At 39.5% G+C, this 15,096-nt stretch overlaps 1 protein-coding gene across 1 annotated transcript; it reads right to left on the reverse strand.

Moving 5' to 3' along the window:
• Positions 1–10,540: 10,540 nt before the first annotated feature.
• LOC122048054 (subtilisin-like protease 4) lies at positions 10,541–12,813 on the reverse strand. The gene has a single exon (XM_042609662.1). The coding sequence runs from the start codon at positions 12,798–12,800 to the stop codon at positions 10,626–10,628; it is 2,175 nt and encodes a 724-aa protein (XP_042465596.1). The 5' UTR covers positions 12,801–12,813; the 3' UTR covers positions 10,541–10,625.
• Between the last annotated feature and the right edge of the window lie 2,283 nt (positions 12,814–15,096).

Genomic DNA, 15,096 nt, shown 5'->3' on the forward strand with positions numbered 1-15,096 from the left:
ACGCTTGGCGAGAAGTCCAGCTAGGTCGACGGGCTGACCGGATAGCTGGCGAGAAGTCCAAGCGGGTCGACGGGCTGACCGGACGTTTGGCGAGAAGTCCAGACGGGTCGACAGGCTGACCGGACGTCTGGCAGGTAAGTGAGGTAAGTCACTGGAGGGGAGTGACTGTGAGGACGCGTTCCTGGGAAGGGGACATTAGGCGTCGATCCGGCTTAGATCCATTTCGGATGTCTAAGTCGAGATCGTGACTAGATTCCGGTCTCGGAAAGACAGAATCTAAGTCATCTGTTGAACTTTAACTGTGCTAACAATTTGTTTTACAGGATGTATATTTGCCTCGGACTAACCTTGTTTTGCAGGAAAAAGGAGTCGTTCTGGAACAAGGTGGTCCGGGCGCTCGGAGGGGATCCGGGCGCCCGGAAGGCAAATTTTATCCAGCCAAGTCGTCGCCACGTGGAGCATCTTGGTTTGAGCAGTTACGTCACACTCCAGGCGCCCGGAACAGCATATAAAAGAAGCCCCAGGCAGGAGCTTCAACATCAACTTTTACTGAGAACTCTTCTACTGCTGATCTTGCTGCTCGACGTTCAAGTGCGACGTCAACTACGCTCCGACAAAAGTGCTCTTCCGTTTTTCATTTAATTTTTTTTGTCGGTATTGCTTTATTACTAGCATTTCCTGTACTTATTCTGTAATCATATTTCGACTTGTTAGTGATTGCCCAACGAAAGTGGTCAAGGACCACGGGCCTTCGAGTAGGAGTCGTCACAGGCTCCGAACGAAGTAAAAACATCTGTGTCTATTTTATTTTTCCGCTGCGATTATATTCGTCTTTTTCGAATCGATATTCACCCCCCCTCTATCGAATCTAACGGTCCTACAGAATCAACAACACTTTTTACAACGATTTTCTAAATCCGTTGTCTTTAAGCGCTTTTTAGTGGCTACGACAACAGTTTTGATAAAACCGTTGTATTTGACTTTGGTCTTTTTTTTCCCCTCGCGCGCAGTTTTGTTTTCCCTCTCTCTGAATATTTTTCGGCGCCGTGTTTTCCCCTTCGCGTTCCTGAACCCTAAGCCATTTTTCTTTCCCTCTCCCCATACAATCTCTTCACACCATCCTGCCGACCGCTGGATCTTCCTCCATGACGGTGTGCTCTCCTCTCTCTCTCACTCTCACCCTCACTCTTGATTTGTCTACCTTTGCCTCCTAAAGGTTCTAGACAGGCCATGTCCTTGGTGTGCTCCTTGCATCTTCCCCTCTTCTGGAGCAAGCCTGGACCCGCTGCCTGCATGCTAATGTAGGTAGTGCCAGCTTCGTCATCGACAAGAGCGACGACGCAGTCTTCATCGCCTTCTCTAGGGCGCAAGCCGCCGCTTCGCCGTCTGGCCTTGGAAGAGGGTTCTTTGAACCTGTTTCCCTATATAGCAGCACGCACAAGCTCTTCACGCCGCTGGGAAGAGGCGAAGAGGACAGCGGCGGGAAGCCACAACCCGTGCTCCTCCAGGTCGGCGCCCTCCACTTGTTTATGAGCTTGTAAATAAGTAGAACATGGGTTGGCTGGCGGTTAAAGCAAAGAAGATCATCATACTCTCTCTTGTTTGATCCCTCTCTATGGTGGAGAAGAAATAAATGGTGGACCAAATCGATCTTGATTGGCCTTGGAGCCTTCCCTTTGTCCTTCTCCTCCTCCTCCTCCTTTCCTGCTCTCTCTCCCAACTCGCTTCGTTGTGTCACTCCGAATCATTTTGGGAAAACTCTAGCTTGGGATCGATCTGTGATGGAGCACCGATTGCTTCGACGGATGATGGCCCTAATCTTGCGGTGGCGTCGCCTATCGAGGTCAGGTAAAGTTTTGATTTTTCCTGGCGCTTTACTTCCCGTGGTTGGAATTTGGTGGAAATTACGGGCGAGAATTGTTGGATTTTGCCGAAATTGTGTGCATCCTTTCTTGTAGATATCCTTGGAGAAGTTGCTTTTTTTATGCCGACGGAGTTTTCCAAATTAGTATTTTCTTTTCTTTTCCTTTTGAAAAAAATCATCATTTCTTCTTTTTTAGTTAAATTTAGCAGCTTTTGCTGCCGCTACAGGCTTTGGTTGTTCATTGATGTATCAGAATAATTCATAGATCGGAGAAGAATATGAAAACATACGTTTGTTTCGCATGTAAGCAAGCTTCTTCTGCAGGGTCTATAGTAGACTACAAAGGCATCAGGATTTTAGCCATGACATCCTTGTTTATTGTTGTTTTTGTTCATGTCTATAGAACTACAGCAGAGTCAGAGATGTATATTTCTGCATTATATGCTCCAAGAAGACTGCCCATTTTCTAACAAAGAGAGTCAACAAGTTTTAGTCAAAATAGGCTAATTTTTCCATGCCTGGAGAAGGCAACAGAATCTTTGATGTCGAAGTCAGTCTTACATTAAGAAGATTATGAAAAGATGACAAATGATCCAAGTTTGATCTGCTTTCCACCATAAAATTAGCATGTGACCTCTTCTATACTCCTTTTGTTGTTTAGTCAGTATTAAGATAAGAAGTTTTGATTTTAATTCATTAATCGTGGTCCTGTATACCATTAACCAGCTCTCCTGAATTTTAAAAAACTAAAATTTTAATAAGATGTGCATCTAATTGGATTTTCTTTAAGGTAATAATGTGATCATATGTTTCTCAAGGGCATAAGTTGATGTCTATTAATATCGTAATAACATGTTATCTTGTCTAGGTAGATTTGTGATTGTTTCTTTTATTGCTATTGTTAGCTGTTGATATCAGATACTCAAAACAAGTCGGCAGTACCAGTTCCTTAAATAAAGTTTCTTTAAATATATTTTGAACTTTCAAATTACTTTCTTGAAGAATTTGATTCCAGTAGCTGACTGTAGAGTTTTTTCACAGGTAACCAAACAACATAATGAAGATTGTAAACGTCTCTTAAGACTAATAGGTGTGCCTACTATTGAGGTAAACTAGTCCACTTTCACTTATTGAATTCTTTATCCTTGCTACAAGAATTTGAACTAACAATAATACAGTTTTACTTTCTCTTGCAAACATTTCCTAAAGCTGCATGCAATTGCTTAATATACAAGTATTGTATCTCTTATTTTAGAAGCTAAACTCATCTTTCTGATCTAAAGGCACCCTATGAAGAAGAAGCTCAATGTGCATCTCTTTGCAAAAGTGACAAGGTAAAATGATGCAATGTAACACAATCTATTTTATTTTTTTAACTTTAAAATCCTAAACATATTTGTTTATTAGCAATCTCTAGGTGTTTGCGGTTGCCTCAGAAGACATATATGGATACTTTAACTTTTGGGGCACCAAGGTTTTTCCGTCATTTAATGGATCCTAGTTCCAAAAAAATCTATGTGATGAAATTTGAAGTTTCAAAGGTATATTTATTCTGCTTATTGCTAATTGAATTACTATATTTATTCTCATCCTTATTTTTCAGGTTCTTGAAGAGCTAAGACTCACTATGGATTAGTTCATTGATTTGTGTATTCTCTCTGGATGTGATTATTGCGATAGCATTAAAGGTAAACTAGTTCCTTTGTAGCTTAATATCAAGGTCATTTCGTTAGTAGCTCTTTTGTCTTGAATCTTTGATGTTTTCTGGACTGCTGATGGTTGAATTTATTGTCATATTACATCTACTTTTCCCTTTTTGAACTGTGATGGCTTGTAGTCCTGGACTTTGAATTTCCCGTTGTAATGATTAACTTCGTGGGATTTCATATTTCTCGTGGTGAATTTATTCTAAGGAAGAACATTTTCGTGAATTTACTTATACAAAATTTATGGCCCAATAGTTCCAAATCCACAAGCTCGAAGGCATATTTTGAAACCACAATTTTGCTTGCTGTTCGTGAGTTCCTGACTTCCTTTTGCAGGTCTGCATGGAAACTATTATGCACTTAACATGCACGAATATGCCTGTGGAGAAGATCGACCATGCTCTGAATACCATCAAGGCCAATGGTATTCAAAATGTCCTGGCACTCAAGGGGGATCCTCCTCATGGTCAAGATAAGTTTGTTCAAGTGGCTAGTGGATTTGCATGCGCCCTTGATCTGGTATACTTCTTTCATACATTTTAAAGTCTTTTGGCTTCATTTATGGGGATTTTAATAACTCGCGAGTGGCCTTTGTTGAGAATCCTCTTTATCTTTTATCTTCACTGACTGAACACTGAACATCAAGATACACTAATTTTGTAAATTGTCCTTTTGAAATATACATAACTAAATATGTGGGCTATGGTCTCCATGACCAATGAAAGTAATAGTCTTGTTTTTTTAGCGATTAAGTATTTGTACTTGAAAGTTTATCTTATTTTAGACATTTTTTTATTGTGTTAATGGATGTATTTTGCAATTGGCTTACAGGTGTAGCATATTCGAGCTAAATATGGAGATTATTTTGGTATCACTGTTGCTGGGTATCCAAGTCAATTTAGAACAATCTCAATCCAAATGCTATTTAGTTATTCATATTGATCATGAATGTTATTCCTAAATACATTTTCCATTTTAGAGGCTCATCCTGATATGATACAAGGAGATGAAGGTGCTACATATTGGAAGCCTATAACAGTGACCTTGCTTATTTGAAGAGAAAGGTTCCTCACCATTATTATCTAGAACATGATTAATTCTACAACTTGACTGTGACTAATTAAGTAATGCCACAACAAGAATTTGTATTGCATAAGTTTTATTTCTTAGAGACTATAAGTTTGTATTGCATAAGTTTATATTGAATAAATTTTTTCTCTTCTATTTTGCAGACATTGAGTGTTGTCCTGAAATTCTGGAAATACTTCTCTCATGTCAAGATATTAGAGCTATGCGAAATATTTATTCTCTGGTTACAGTTCATGCAGTACCTACATATGGAGAACATTAATGGAAAACATGTGATTTATGGGCAGATTCAGTGATGTTGTGGTCTGAATGGGTGGATTGCGTACAGACTATATTCATTACTAGGTATAACTTACCAGACTTCAAAAGATGGTTTAACACTTTGTTTGTGACTCTATGACGTATTGATTTTGATTCCTTAGTGCCAATAATTTGTTTGTTCACAGCTAGCTATCTCCTTTTCTCAATACTTCATTCTTGCATTTCTACCATGAGCAGAATTAGCTGACATTTCCCTTATTTATTGCCTCTCTTTGTTCTCATCTTTTGCTTTGATATGTCAATACCTAATATACATCCATGTTTTATCTTGCTTATTAAACATTTTGTGAATTTAGTTATAGGTAAAGTCGTGGTGTCCTTATAATTTTGTTTAGCAACCATGTGTTATCTTTGGTCAGGACTTCTACTTCCTTTTCCTAAAAAATGGTTGCCAAACATGCATTGAACAGTGTTTCTTGGTATGTTTCTTTGTGGTCCAAAATTAATAATGGTTGGGTTGTGTAAGTAGCTTATTTACTTGTTTCTGAATTATGCAAGGACTGACAATGTGGAAGTTATCTCTTTATGAATTGTTAGATGATGACCTTTTGTATCTTATGAGTTGCTCTACAAATTTCTTGTTTGTTCTCTCCTTATGGTTTTCATCTATATGCCATGACTCAATCCTGTGTTTCCTCCTATCTCACAGTCTCCATGTATGCAAGGTGGTAAGGATGAGTTTACATCTTTAACGTTTTATAGAAAACATCTATATACTGTAGTTTGATTTCTTAATAGTTCACTCTATATACTGCATGTTAGTTTGGTCAAACGAGTGACAAGGAGGTATAATTCTCAAGGAAGAAAAGATCATTCCTTCTTTTGTGTTGAGTATAATGTAATTTTGTCCTGCGTGAATGGATGTTGCCGACTGTTTCTTGATACACACTGATTTGTATCATTTTGTTTGACTTGTGTAGCATGAAACAACACCTAATATCTGTTCTATCTTGTATTGTTTGTTTTCCAGGAATTCGTGTTGTCATGTATACTATAATCTGGAATTCTGGAATTTGATAAGTTTTGTTAAATTTTTCTCTTGCAGGTCGGCAATTCGTGAGGCTTGAGTTTTTTTGATGCAAGAAGTGAGCTTTGTTAGGATGTAGCTTGCCTTGCTAATTTGTAAATTAAAAGTCATATAGAGAACAACAAATGGAAAACATGTGATTTAATGTATATGGAGAACAGTAATGGAAAACATGTGCATTTTGATGAGTAACAACTCATTTTGTATATTTTTGTATATGTGGTTACAAGATGAATTATATATAGATGTTTATTTTGGATTTAATGTAGTAAATATTTAGTTTTGTATTAGTGGTTTGCTTATAGTAAAAGAAGATTGGTTGTTTGGTATTAATGAACATTAAAGACAACAGTTAAAAATGTTGTAAAAACTAGGTAAACCACAACGAAATTTTTTTTTGTAAAAAGTGATAAAAGACAACGATTTTATCCGTTGTAAAATATATTAAAACTGTTGTAAAAAAAAACAAAACGTGTCAAATATTATCTACCACAACAGTTTATATCTGTTGTAAAAAAAGTCTACCACAACGGTTTATTTATGTTGTTGAAATTATCTACTACAACGATTTTAAAACGTTGTCGTATCCTTCGTAGCCAAATTTTGAGCATATATACAACAACGGATAAAAATCGTTGTCAAATGTCTACAAAGACAACGGATTCAAAACCGTTGTCGTAGGGCCATACATTCTACAACGCCCTCAGTTACAACGGTTTTTTCACCCTACGACAACGGATAATATCCGTTGTCGTTTACAGTTTTTGTTGTAGTGAGAACAGATAAGTTAAATTTGGAATCAATGATGTCAAGTTTCGTCTGCGATTCCTAATTTAACTTCTAAAGAACACAATAGGTAATTTAAGGAAAAGTTCGACACTTGTACAAAATTTTGTACAGTGAAGCCGGTAAGGTTTTCCTAGGACTAACTAACACCCACACAGTCAATATTTCGATATCTCTTTTCCTATTCCAAGAAATTAGAATCTGGAGCATTTCTTTTCCAGTCTTGACGAAAGGCAGTCTTCTTTGAGGACATGCCATCTTCGAACAAAGGTTGAAAAACTCATTTCTTCTTCATGGAAATGTCCAATCCTGCTACCTGGTCCACCGAGTGGCAATCTTCCTTTCCTCCTCTCCGTAACTCTAGAAAGTTTAAGCAAGATCCGATCTATGTTTCGTAACTCCCCAAGTTGAGCAATCAACGTTCTCCAAAGCGCAAATGCAAAGGGCACAAGATTATCATTGCCCCTGCTCCTAAAGATGAGCATCTTCCATGGGCTCGCCCCCGTGCTTGTACCTTTCGCTCCAGAAGAGTTCGTCTTCTAATAGTCCCCTCCAAGGAGCCATCCCAACACAGGAGGGCCTCTCTCAACCAAGCAGCTTCCCACCGCCTACATTTTTTATATCTCCTCGTGCAGAAACCACTAGTACTGCATCGAGTCGGCATTATCAATCGCCGATCACTTTTGCTCTACCATCTGCCCAGGACGCAATTGTTTCACCAGCCACCTCTTCATTTGTTGTTCCCATACTGCTAGAGGGTCATCTAACAGATGCTTGGGCAGATGTTGGAAATCAACTCAGCGATCTTGCCCCTATCAATTGATGGTTGAGCCAACTAGGCAATCAACTAAGATTTGTTTTCCCATGAATAGAATGTTTTTAATCATAAGAAAGATACTAGATCAAGAATAGGAAAGAAAAGAAAGTAACTTTGAAGAACAAAACTTTACCTTCCTTCTTTGTCCTCAGAAAAGAAAGTAAGTTGTGAATAACAAAATGCTAAAGGATATTATATTCATAGCATAAAGCAATGAGAATGCCTAATAATTTAAAGTAGATTAGATATTAAAAAATATAGAATTCAATCCTTTTTAATCATTATGTCATCATTATGAATAGTTAGTTAAAAATAGAGAAGTTATGATTATACAATATAATTGAATGTCAAGCGCCAACCAGTGAAAGCATCACCAAGCCATATTTGGTCCAAAGTTAGGCGACGAAGGGAACCTAAAAGACAATCCTTCGATACTTGTATATTTAAGTCCTTATCATGTGTCTTCATACAACAACAAGAAGCCATAAGCTAGCATAGGCTATTGGAGTTAACTATAATTAAATAGCATTATAATTATGATTCATGGACACAAGATTATTAACAAAAATTATGCTTGTTTTTCGAGCTTAACACAACCCTCCTTTTTTATATGATTTCGGAAGTTGGAATTTGGGGGAGTGTTCTTACTTATACTGAAGCACACAATATTTGGGCTGCTGAATTGAGAATGTCCAATCGCATCCAAGGTATGGACATAACACCTATTTTTATTTTCAAGAGTGCATTTTTTATGATTTTGTTTAGCAACTACAATTGCCTTATCAATGGAATATTTCAGGACCAAAGGTAAGCCTTGGGTGCATCTAGAAGTGGTGGATGACCCACATTGCTTGTAGAACAAAATAGAGTTCTTAATATTAGTGTGTGCACTTATATGGCAAGACACTCCTTATGTATTTTATGGATAATTATTTCATAAAGACAAGTATTTATTGTTAATTATTTACTTTTTTGTACATATATGATTAATGATAAAGTCTCACAGATTAATGAGTATATTAATTTGAAAACAGTTTTTGATCGGATAGATATCTAGAGGAGACATGGAAATCTAGATCAACGTTGATTATGACTAGATCGAGATAGACCCAGGGATAGATATCCAAGTTGTACTTAGGGTGTCTTGAGCTTAGAGGTATACACTGTACATAACCTGCTTAAGAGGAAACCGCATATTAAGCATCATTGGTCATTCCACTTATGAATGAGTGTAACTGATCTTTTGACTTGAGACCTTCAGTTATTCTATGCATGTAGTTATGTACCTTAGCGTCATTAAAAGTCGTCTTTAATTGGATTGTGATTAATAGGGTAGTTGGATGTATAGTAAAGCATAGAGAGAATAGTATTGAGTTAATAGAGGATTCAATGCTCTCTTGGATTAGGAGTTAACATCCTGGCCACTTGATAGAGATATCAATGACTAGAAATCCTTAGACATAGAAGGAATGATTTACCATTTAAGAGGAGTTTATTATATCTTAGAAATCATGTAAAATAATTAATTTGGTGTTAATGCATAATGTATCGAATTAATTGGGATGTATTGACAAATGGTGAAAGTTCAAGTATGCCGGTTAAGGTGAATCAGATGCTTGGAAAGTAATGAAGTTTTAACAAATCAAGAGTTTATTGGATTCTAGATTAGTAGAAGTTCCATTGGAGTAGTCAATGCATGTTGAAGTGCTACTGAATCAACGTGGAACTAAAGTTGGGTAGGTAGAAATCTTGGTTTATAAAGAATGAAGTCCTAGATACACGATTTCTAAGCACGTGAATTCCAAATAAATTGAGATAAACTAATATTAGACAAATTGAGAAAGTCTCATAGACATGAGTTCATTTGGTGAGGACTCAACACTTGAGTGACTGGAGTTAGTTTCCATCAATTGAAGACTCATTTTAATCAATTGATGGTTGAGTAAGTCAATCAACAATTGAGTCAAGTTGGAATGCTAATAAATAAAATATCATTCTAGTAGTCAATCAACCAAGTGATTAACTAAAGCAAGACTAATGAACTAATAGGTGAGATTAGTTGACTAACACATCAACAAAATTCTAAGAAGATAGTTGTTTATCTAAAAAACTTATGGTTGTGAGGTGACTCAAATGCTATGGAAGATAAATTAACTAAATACAGGATCAAACGACTCAACTAGTCATTACAAGCTAGGGTGGTCAAATACATGAAAGTTCAATTGACTCAACTTAAACAATAACCAACTAAGGTAAATTAATAATCGACAGATATGACAGATTCAACAGAGCTATTAGTAGCAAGAGCTTTATAAGAGGGGATTGATTGGAGATGTTGGTATCAATGGTTGGCCACTTAAAACAAATGAGATTGAAAGCTAGCAATAACAATTGATAACAAACTAAAAGAAAGCTCGAGTTATGTAATATTTTCTTATGTTGAATTTATTTTATCTAATATTATATATCCTTGATGATGTTGTAAACTCAAATTTATAAGAGTCTTCTCCACCTCTATAAAATATAAAGACATTCTAGGAGTGATCCAATGATATATCATATATCATGGAGTAGGAGTTTGTGAGTTGCCAAATCACTTATCTTAGTTTTTTTTGCATGTGTTTGTATGTTTATATTTAGGTTATTCTATATTTTCCTCGTCTATTATTAAATTATAAACAAGAGCACAAAATAACAATGACTAACTATTAGCTTTTCTAGCCAGAATATCAATACGACATCTATAACAGAGAAGAATTACTAAGTCATTGAATACACTAATTAGACGAGCAATGGAGTGGATGCCAATGACACGGGGAAGACGAGTCCAAATTAATTAGGAATAGAATTTTGTTCATTTTAGAGGGATCAATAATATTATTAATTTATGATATTAAAAGGGAAAAATATTTATTGATTCGAGTCCCCAACCTGATTTATTCATTCATACATTCTTCTTACTAACCAGGAATAATAATATTTGTAAGGAAGAAGACAAAATGAGCTTGCACTACATCACTCCAGGGCGGAGACGACAAATGGGCTGGTCACCACATACTTACCATCATCGGAGGTCCAAGTCAACTTTCCCTCCACTAATTGATTGCCGGAAGTGGGAGGTCCACCGGCACCCCATTTTGCACTCACAGTGAATGACTTCTGCTCGTTCAGCTCAGTGAACGTCAATTTAGTGGGGGTGACAGTAGCCGACACAGCAGTCTTCGATATGCTCACTGACACCGTGTAGCTCGATTTCGCTGGTCCTACGTTCGTGACCGTCCGGGTCACTTTAGCCTTCGCCCCGCCTTTGGGGGCTAGCAAAATCGATGGGTAGTTGAGCTCCTCTTCGGTCACGCTCTTCGAGCAGTCCACGACTCTGCGCGCTATATTTCTTGCGCCTTCTTCGCCGAATTTGCCACAAATGTAGGAGATATAGTCATCGTTGGTGATGTCGTAAATAAGACCGGGATCGGCAGCTTTGTTAGGGTTGACGTGTCCTGCGCCCTTGGCGAAATAGAGCGCCGGCTCAAGTAACTCATCAAAGACGTCGACGTCTGCCGTGGTGATGATTGCCGACTTGATAGCTGCCGGCGACCAAGTAGGATGTGCGGCCTTTAAGAGCGCGGCGACACCGCTGAGGTGAGGCGTCGCCATGGACGTGCCAGATATAATATAGTACTGATCCGGAGTCTCATGGGAATGAATATAGGCTGCGAAGATGTTAAGGCCAGGGCCGGAGATGTCTGGCTTGAGGATTCCCGGTGTTGCTTGAGATGGCCCCCGGGAGGAGAAGTAAGCCACAACGGGGGCAGGGGATACGCCGAGAACTGTCCCGTTGAAGACGATCGACGCGGAGGGGTTAGAAGCAGAGTTCAAATACGATATGAGGTCGGAACCTTCTTGGATGGTGAGCACTACTCCGGGAAAGTCCATCTTCCTGATCGAGATGGTAGCACCCTCTGTCTTTGAGGAAATGGAGATCAATGCCCTGGCTCCGCGGGACTTGGCAAATGCCGCTACACGTAAAAGGCCGCCAAGTTCGACCTCGCATACCCAGATGCTACCCCTCTGGCTATCATCAAGAGGATCCATGTCGCAGGACGGGGACTCGGTGGAGTAGTACAGGGGAAGATAGCTCTCAGGGAAGTTGCTAGGTTGGTCGAGAGACTCTCCGGGGATTACCTTCCCACTGGGAAGCTTCACGGAGGCCCTGAAGCTTCGATCGACGCTGCTAGCTGCAACAGTGAGCATCCATGGCGCCTCATTGGAGAGGGTGAAGTAGTCAGGTCCATCATTGCCGCCAGCACAGCTGACAAAGATGCCCTTCCTTGCCGCCGCGAATGAACCGATGGCGATGGGATCTTGGTCGAGAGGCGTGGAACGGCCACCGAGCGAGAGAGAAAGGATGTCGACGCCATCCTTGACAGCTACGTCCAACCCGGCGAGGATATCGGCAGAATTGCAGCTGCCGTCACCGCCGCAGACCTGGTAGATGGCGAGGTGAGCCCGAGGGGCCATTCCGGCGGCCGTGCCTTTGGCGAAGCCAAAGTAGCTCGCGTTTCGAATGAAGTTACCACCAGCCGTGGCGGAAGTGTGGGTCCCGTGGCCGCCCTCGTCAATGGGGTGACGCCAACCGGTGATCATCGACCTGGCTCCGATGAGCTTGTTGTTGCAACCGGTCTCGAGGTCGCAGGATCCCTTCCACGTCGAGGGTGGAGGCGGGACCCCCTCGTCGTCGTAGGAAGGGTGGCCGGGCGTCACGCCGGTGTCGAGAACTCCAATGATGACTCCGCTCCCGAGCTTCGAGTCGTCCCAGAGCCCCTTACTCCCGACCTTGAGCCCGAGGAAATCCTGCGTGTGGGTGGTCATTACGTGCAGCACTCGGTCGGGGAACACGCGCACAAAGCCATTCTTCTTCCGTATCTCCTGTAGCTCTTCCTCCGTCAGCATGGCGGCGAACCCGCTGAATACATCGCTGTACGAGTGCAGTAGCCGCCGATCGACACTAGACTGCTCGACGGCCGGCGGCAGGAAAGATTCGTGCCACCTCTTCAGGCTCCCTTCCGACAGCGGTTCAGTTGGCTCTTCCACTTGAATAATGTAACGGCTCGCAGAAGAAGAAGGAGAGGCGACCAAGGGATTGGAGAAGACGACAAGGAGAAGAAAGAGTAGCCATGGGGTAAGAGTCATGTCCGGAATCTAAATTGCTATATCTTCTGATATATCAGAAGGATCCTTTTGTACTTATATATATAGCTAGGGAGCCGTACGATGCCAAATATGGAGACAATGTATACTTGAAATATAATAATAGTTACTCCGTTTTAGTATCTGCTTAATATATAATATATATTTAAAATTTATTAATTCGTCCTTTGTAGAATCTACTAAACACCTAATATATTCATATGATAGTTCATTGAAATATTAAATTATGTGTCTGTTAAATACTAATTACATTCCCATTTGGTGTCTATAATAAATCATTACCGGATCACCAAGTCGAGTGAATAATTAATGGTTTTTATTTAAATATGATAGAAATATGTTGTAAATATTTATTCAAGGATGATTGTATTTTTTAGGGGAGAAAGAAATAATGTCACATAAAAATTAAATAAAATGAATTGAAGGTGGATATAAGAAATATTTAAGATATTTTTGATAAATTAAAGATTTTATATTTTTTTATTATTGTTGTTTAGTAATTAATAATTTTTATTGGTTATTGCCCAATTAAGTGCATAAAAAAATAAGTAAAATAATTAAAAAAAGACATCCTTAATTATTAGAATTGTAAAAAAGATATTCTATTTCATTAAAAAAATTATGACGTCATATTTCTGTATGTTCCGATCAAAGGTCGAGGAATGAAATAAATTCCATTGGAATGACACTTGGTTGATTGGAGTATTTGCCATGTAGTACTTAGTTCTATTTCTTGATGGAATGGTCGTCTCACCATAGTTCCAATGAGAAGTAAACTAAAAAGGGACACTCTTAAAGAATGTAGATCCGCTGCATTAACGACCCTCATAGTGCTAGCCCCACTTATATGAAGGGAGATAAATAGCACAGAGGAGTCCCTGTCCGAAGAAATTTCGACAACATCTCCCCTGTACGGCGGACAATCTGAAACTTCTACATAACACATATACCTCAGCCACAGGCGGCTGGAATAATAACAATAAATAAAAAAAACAATCACCACGCAGTTTATATAGATATTCAGCCTCTGGCTGTCACAACCACGCAGTTAAATATAGTAATCACAAACAATAGTACTCTGACTCGTAATCCACCCTACTCAACTACACTCGTAAAGCTCAAATCCGACGAACTCACCTCTTCTGCCGTCCAGGCAGGCATGTAGTAAAAAAAAAATATCGAATAGAACATCCATCAATATCAAAAGAAAAACATACGATGTCCAAGTATCCAAATAACCAAGTACACACATAAGCAAATAAGAACCAAACCAAATGGTAAATAAATCCTCGAGGTCTGCAGGGATCTAGCACTACGTGCAGTGAGGACTAGCGACTGGAACTCCCTCCGGACAGCATCAACCTGAAAATAACAACGATGGAGGCGGGGTGAGTCCAACACTCAGCAGGTACAATTGATATGCAAAGTAAAGAAATAACACCTAACACTAATCATGCGTACAGTCTCCTAATATAAGAAAGATAAAAATATGCATCTGAAGTAAACAGGAGAGGAACTGTACTAACCAGGACTCGGTATAAGGACAAACAGTCCGAAAGGTATAGAAGACCTGTATGCATGTCAAACATAGGTATCCAAACAATATGCAGCATATAAATGCAGCAAACACAATCACAAACAATAAATGCATCATGCATATGATGCCAATGTCATGGTCACCCCTGACGCCAGTCAGCCAACTCATAACAAAAGTGGAACCGAGTGGGTAGAGCTGTGACAACCGTGCACTCTGCATCACTACCCCTGATGAGTGACCGAGTGGACGGGATGCTGTCGGAGTACATACGTACTCCTACCCCAAATCATAAATGGGGGAGCGCAATGCTCTCATCTCCCGGTACGCTATGACGGGGAGGAATCTCTAACGTGCTACACGCTGCGTCACACTACCCATGAGCGGATCAACGGAGCACCGGAAGAGTCAAACTGATGTGCTACCACGCTGTGTCATGCTACCCATGAGCGTCACAACGGAGCACCGAACAGTGATGAAAACTGGCAAAGTGCTCGACAATAATGGAGCAATCTCTCACACAGCATGCAATCATGCGAATGGTGCATGTCACTAAGCATGGTAATATACTAACCCAACCTCTGGACATATAACAATGGGCACCATAGTGAATAAATCATATTAAGATATACTGATCAATAAGGTATCAAACCTAGGTCCTGAACATGTGAAACATGGTTATATCACTACCCATGAGCATGAAAAATCGGGTACGAGATCAATACGAGATGCAAACAAACAACT

This window comes from Zingiber officinale, chromosome 2B, assembly GCF_018446385.1.
Source record: "Zingiber officinale cultivar Zhangliang chromosome 2B, Zo_v1.1, whole genome shotgun sequence".
Taxonomy (NCBI): domain Eukaryota; kingdom Viridiplantae; phylum Streptophyta; class Magnoliopsida; order Zingiberales; family Zingiberaceae; genus Zingiber; species Zingiber officinale.

What these genes read in the sequence shown, in the direction of transcription:
- LOC122048054 (XM_042609662.1), bottom strand. Translation starts at nt 12,800, where the DNA reads ATGACTCTTACCCCATGGCTACTCTTTCTTCTCCTTGTCGTCTTCTCC.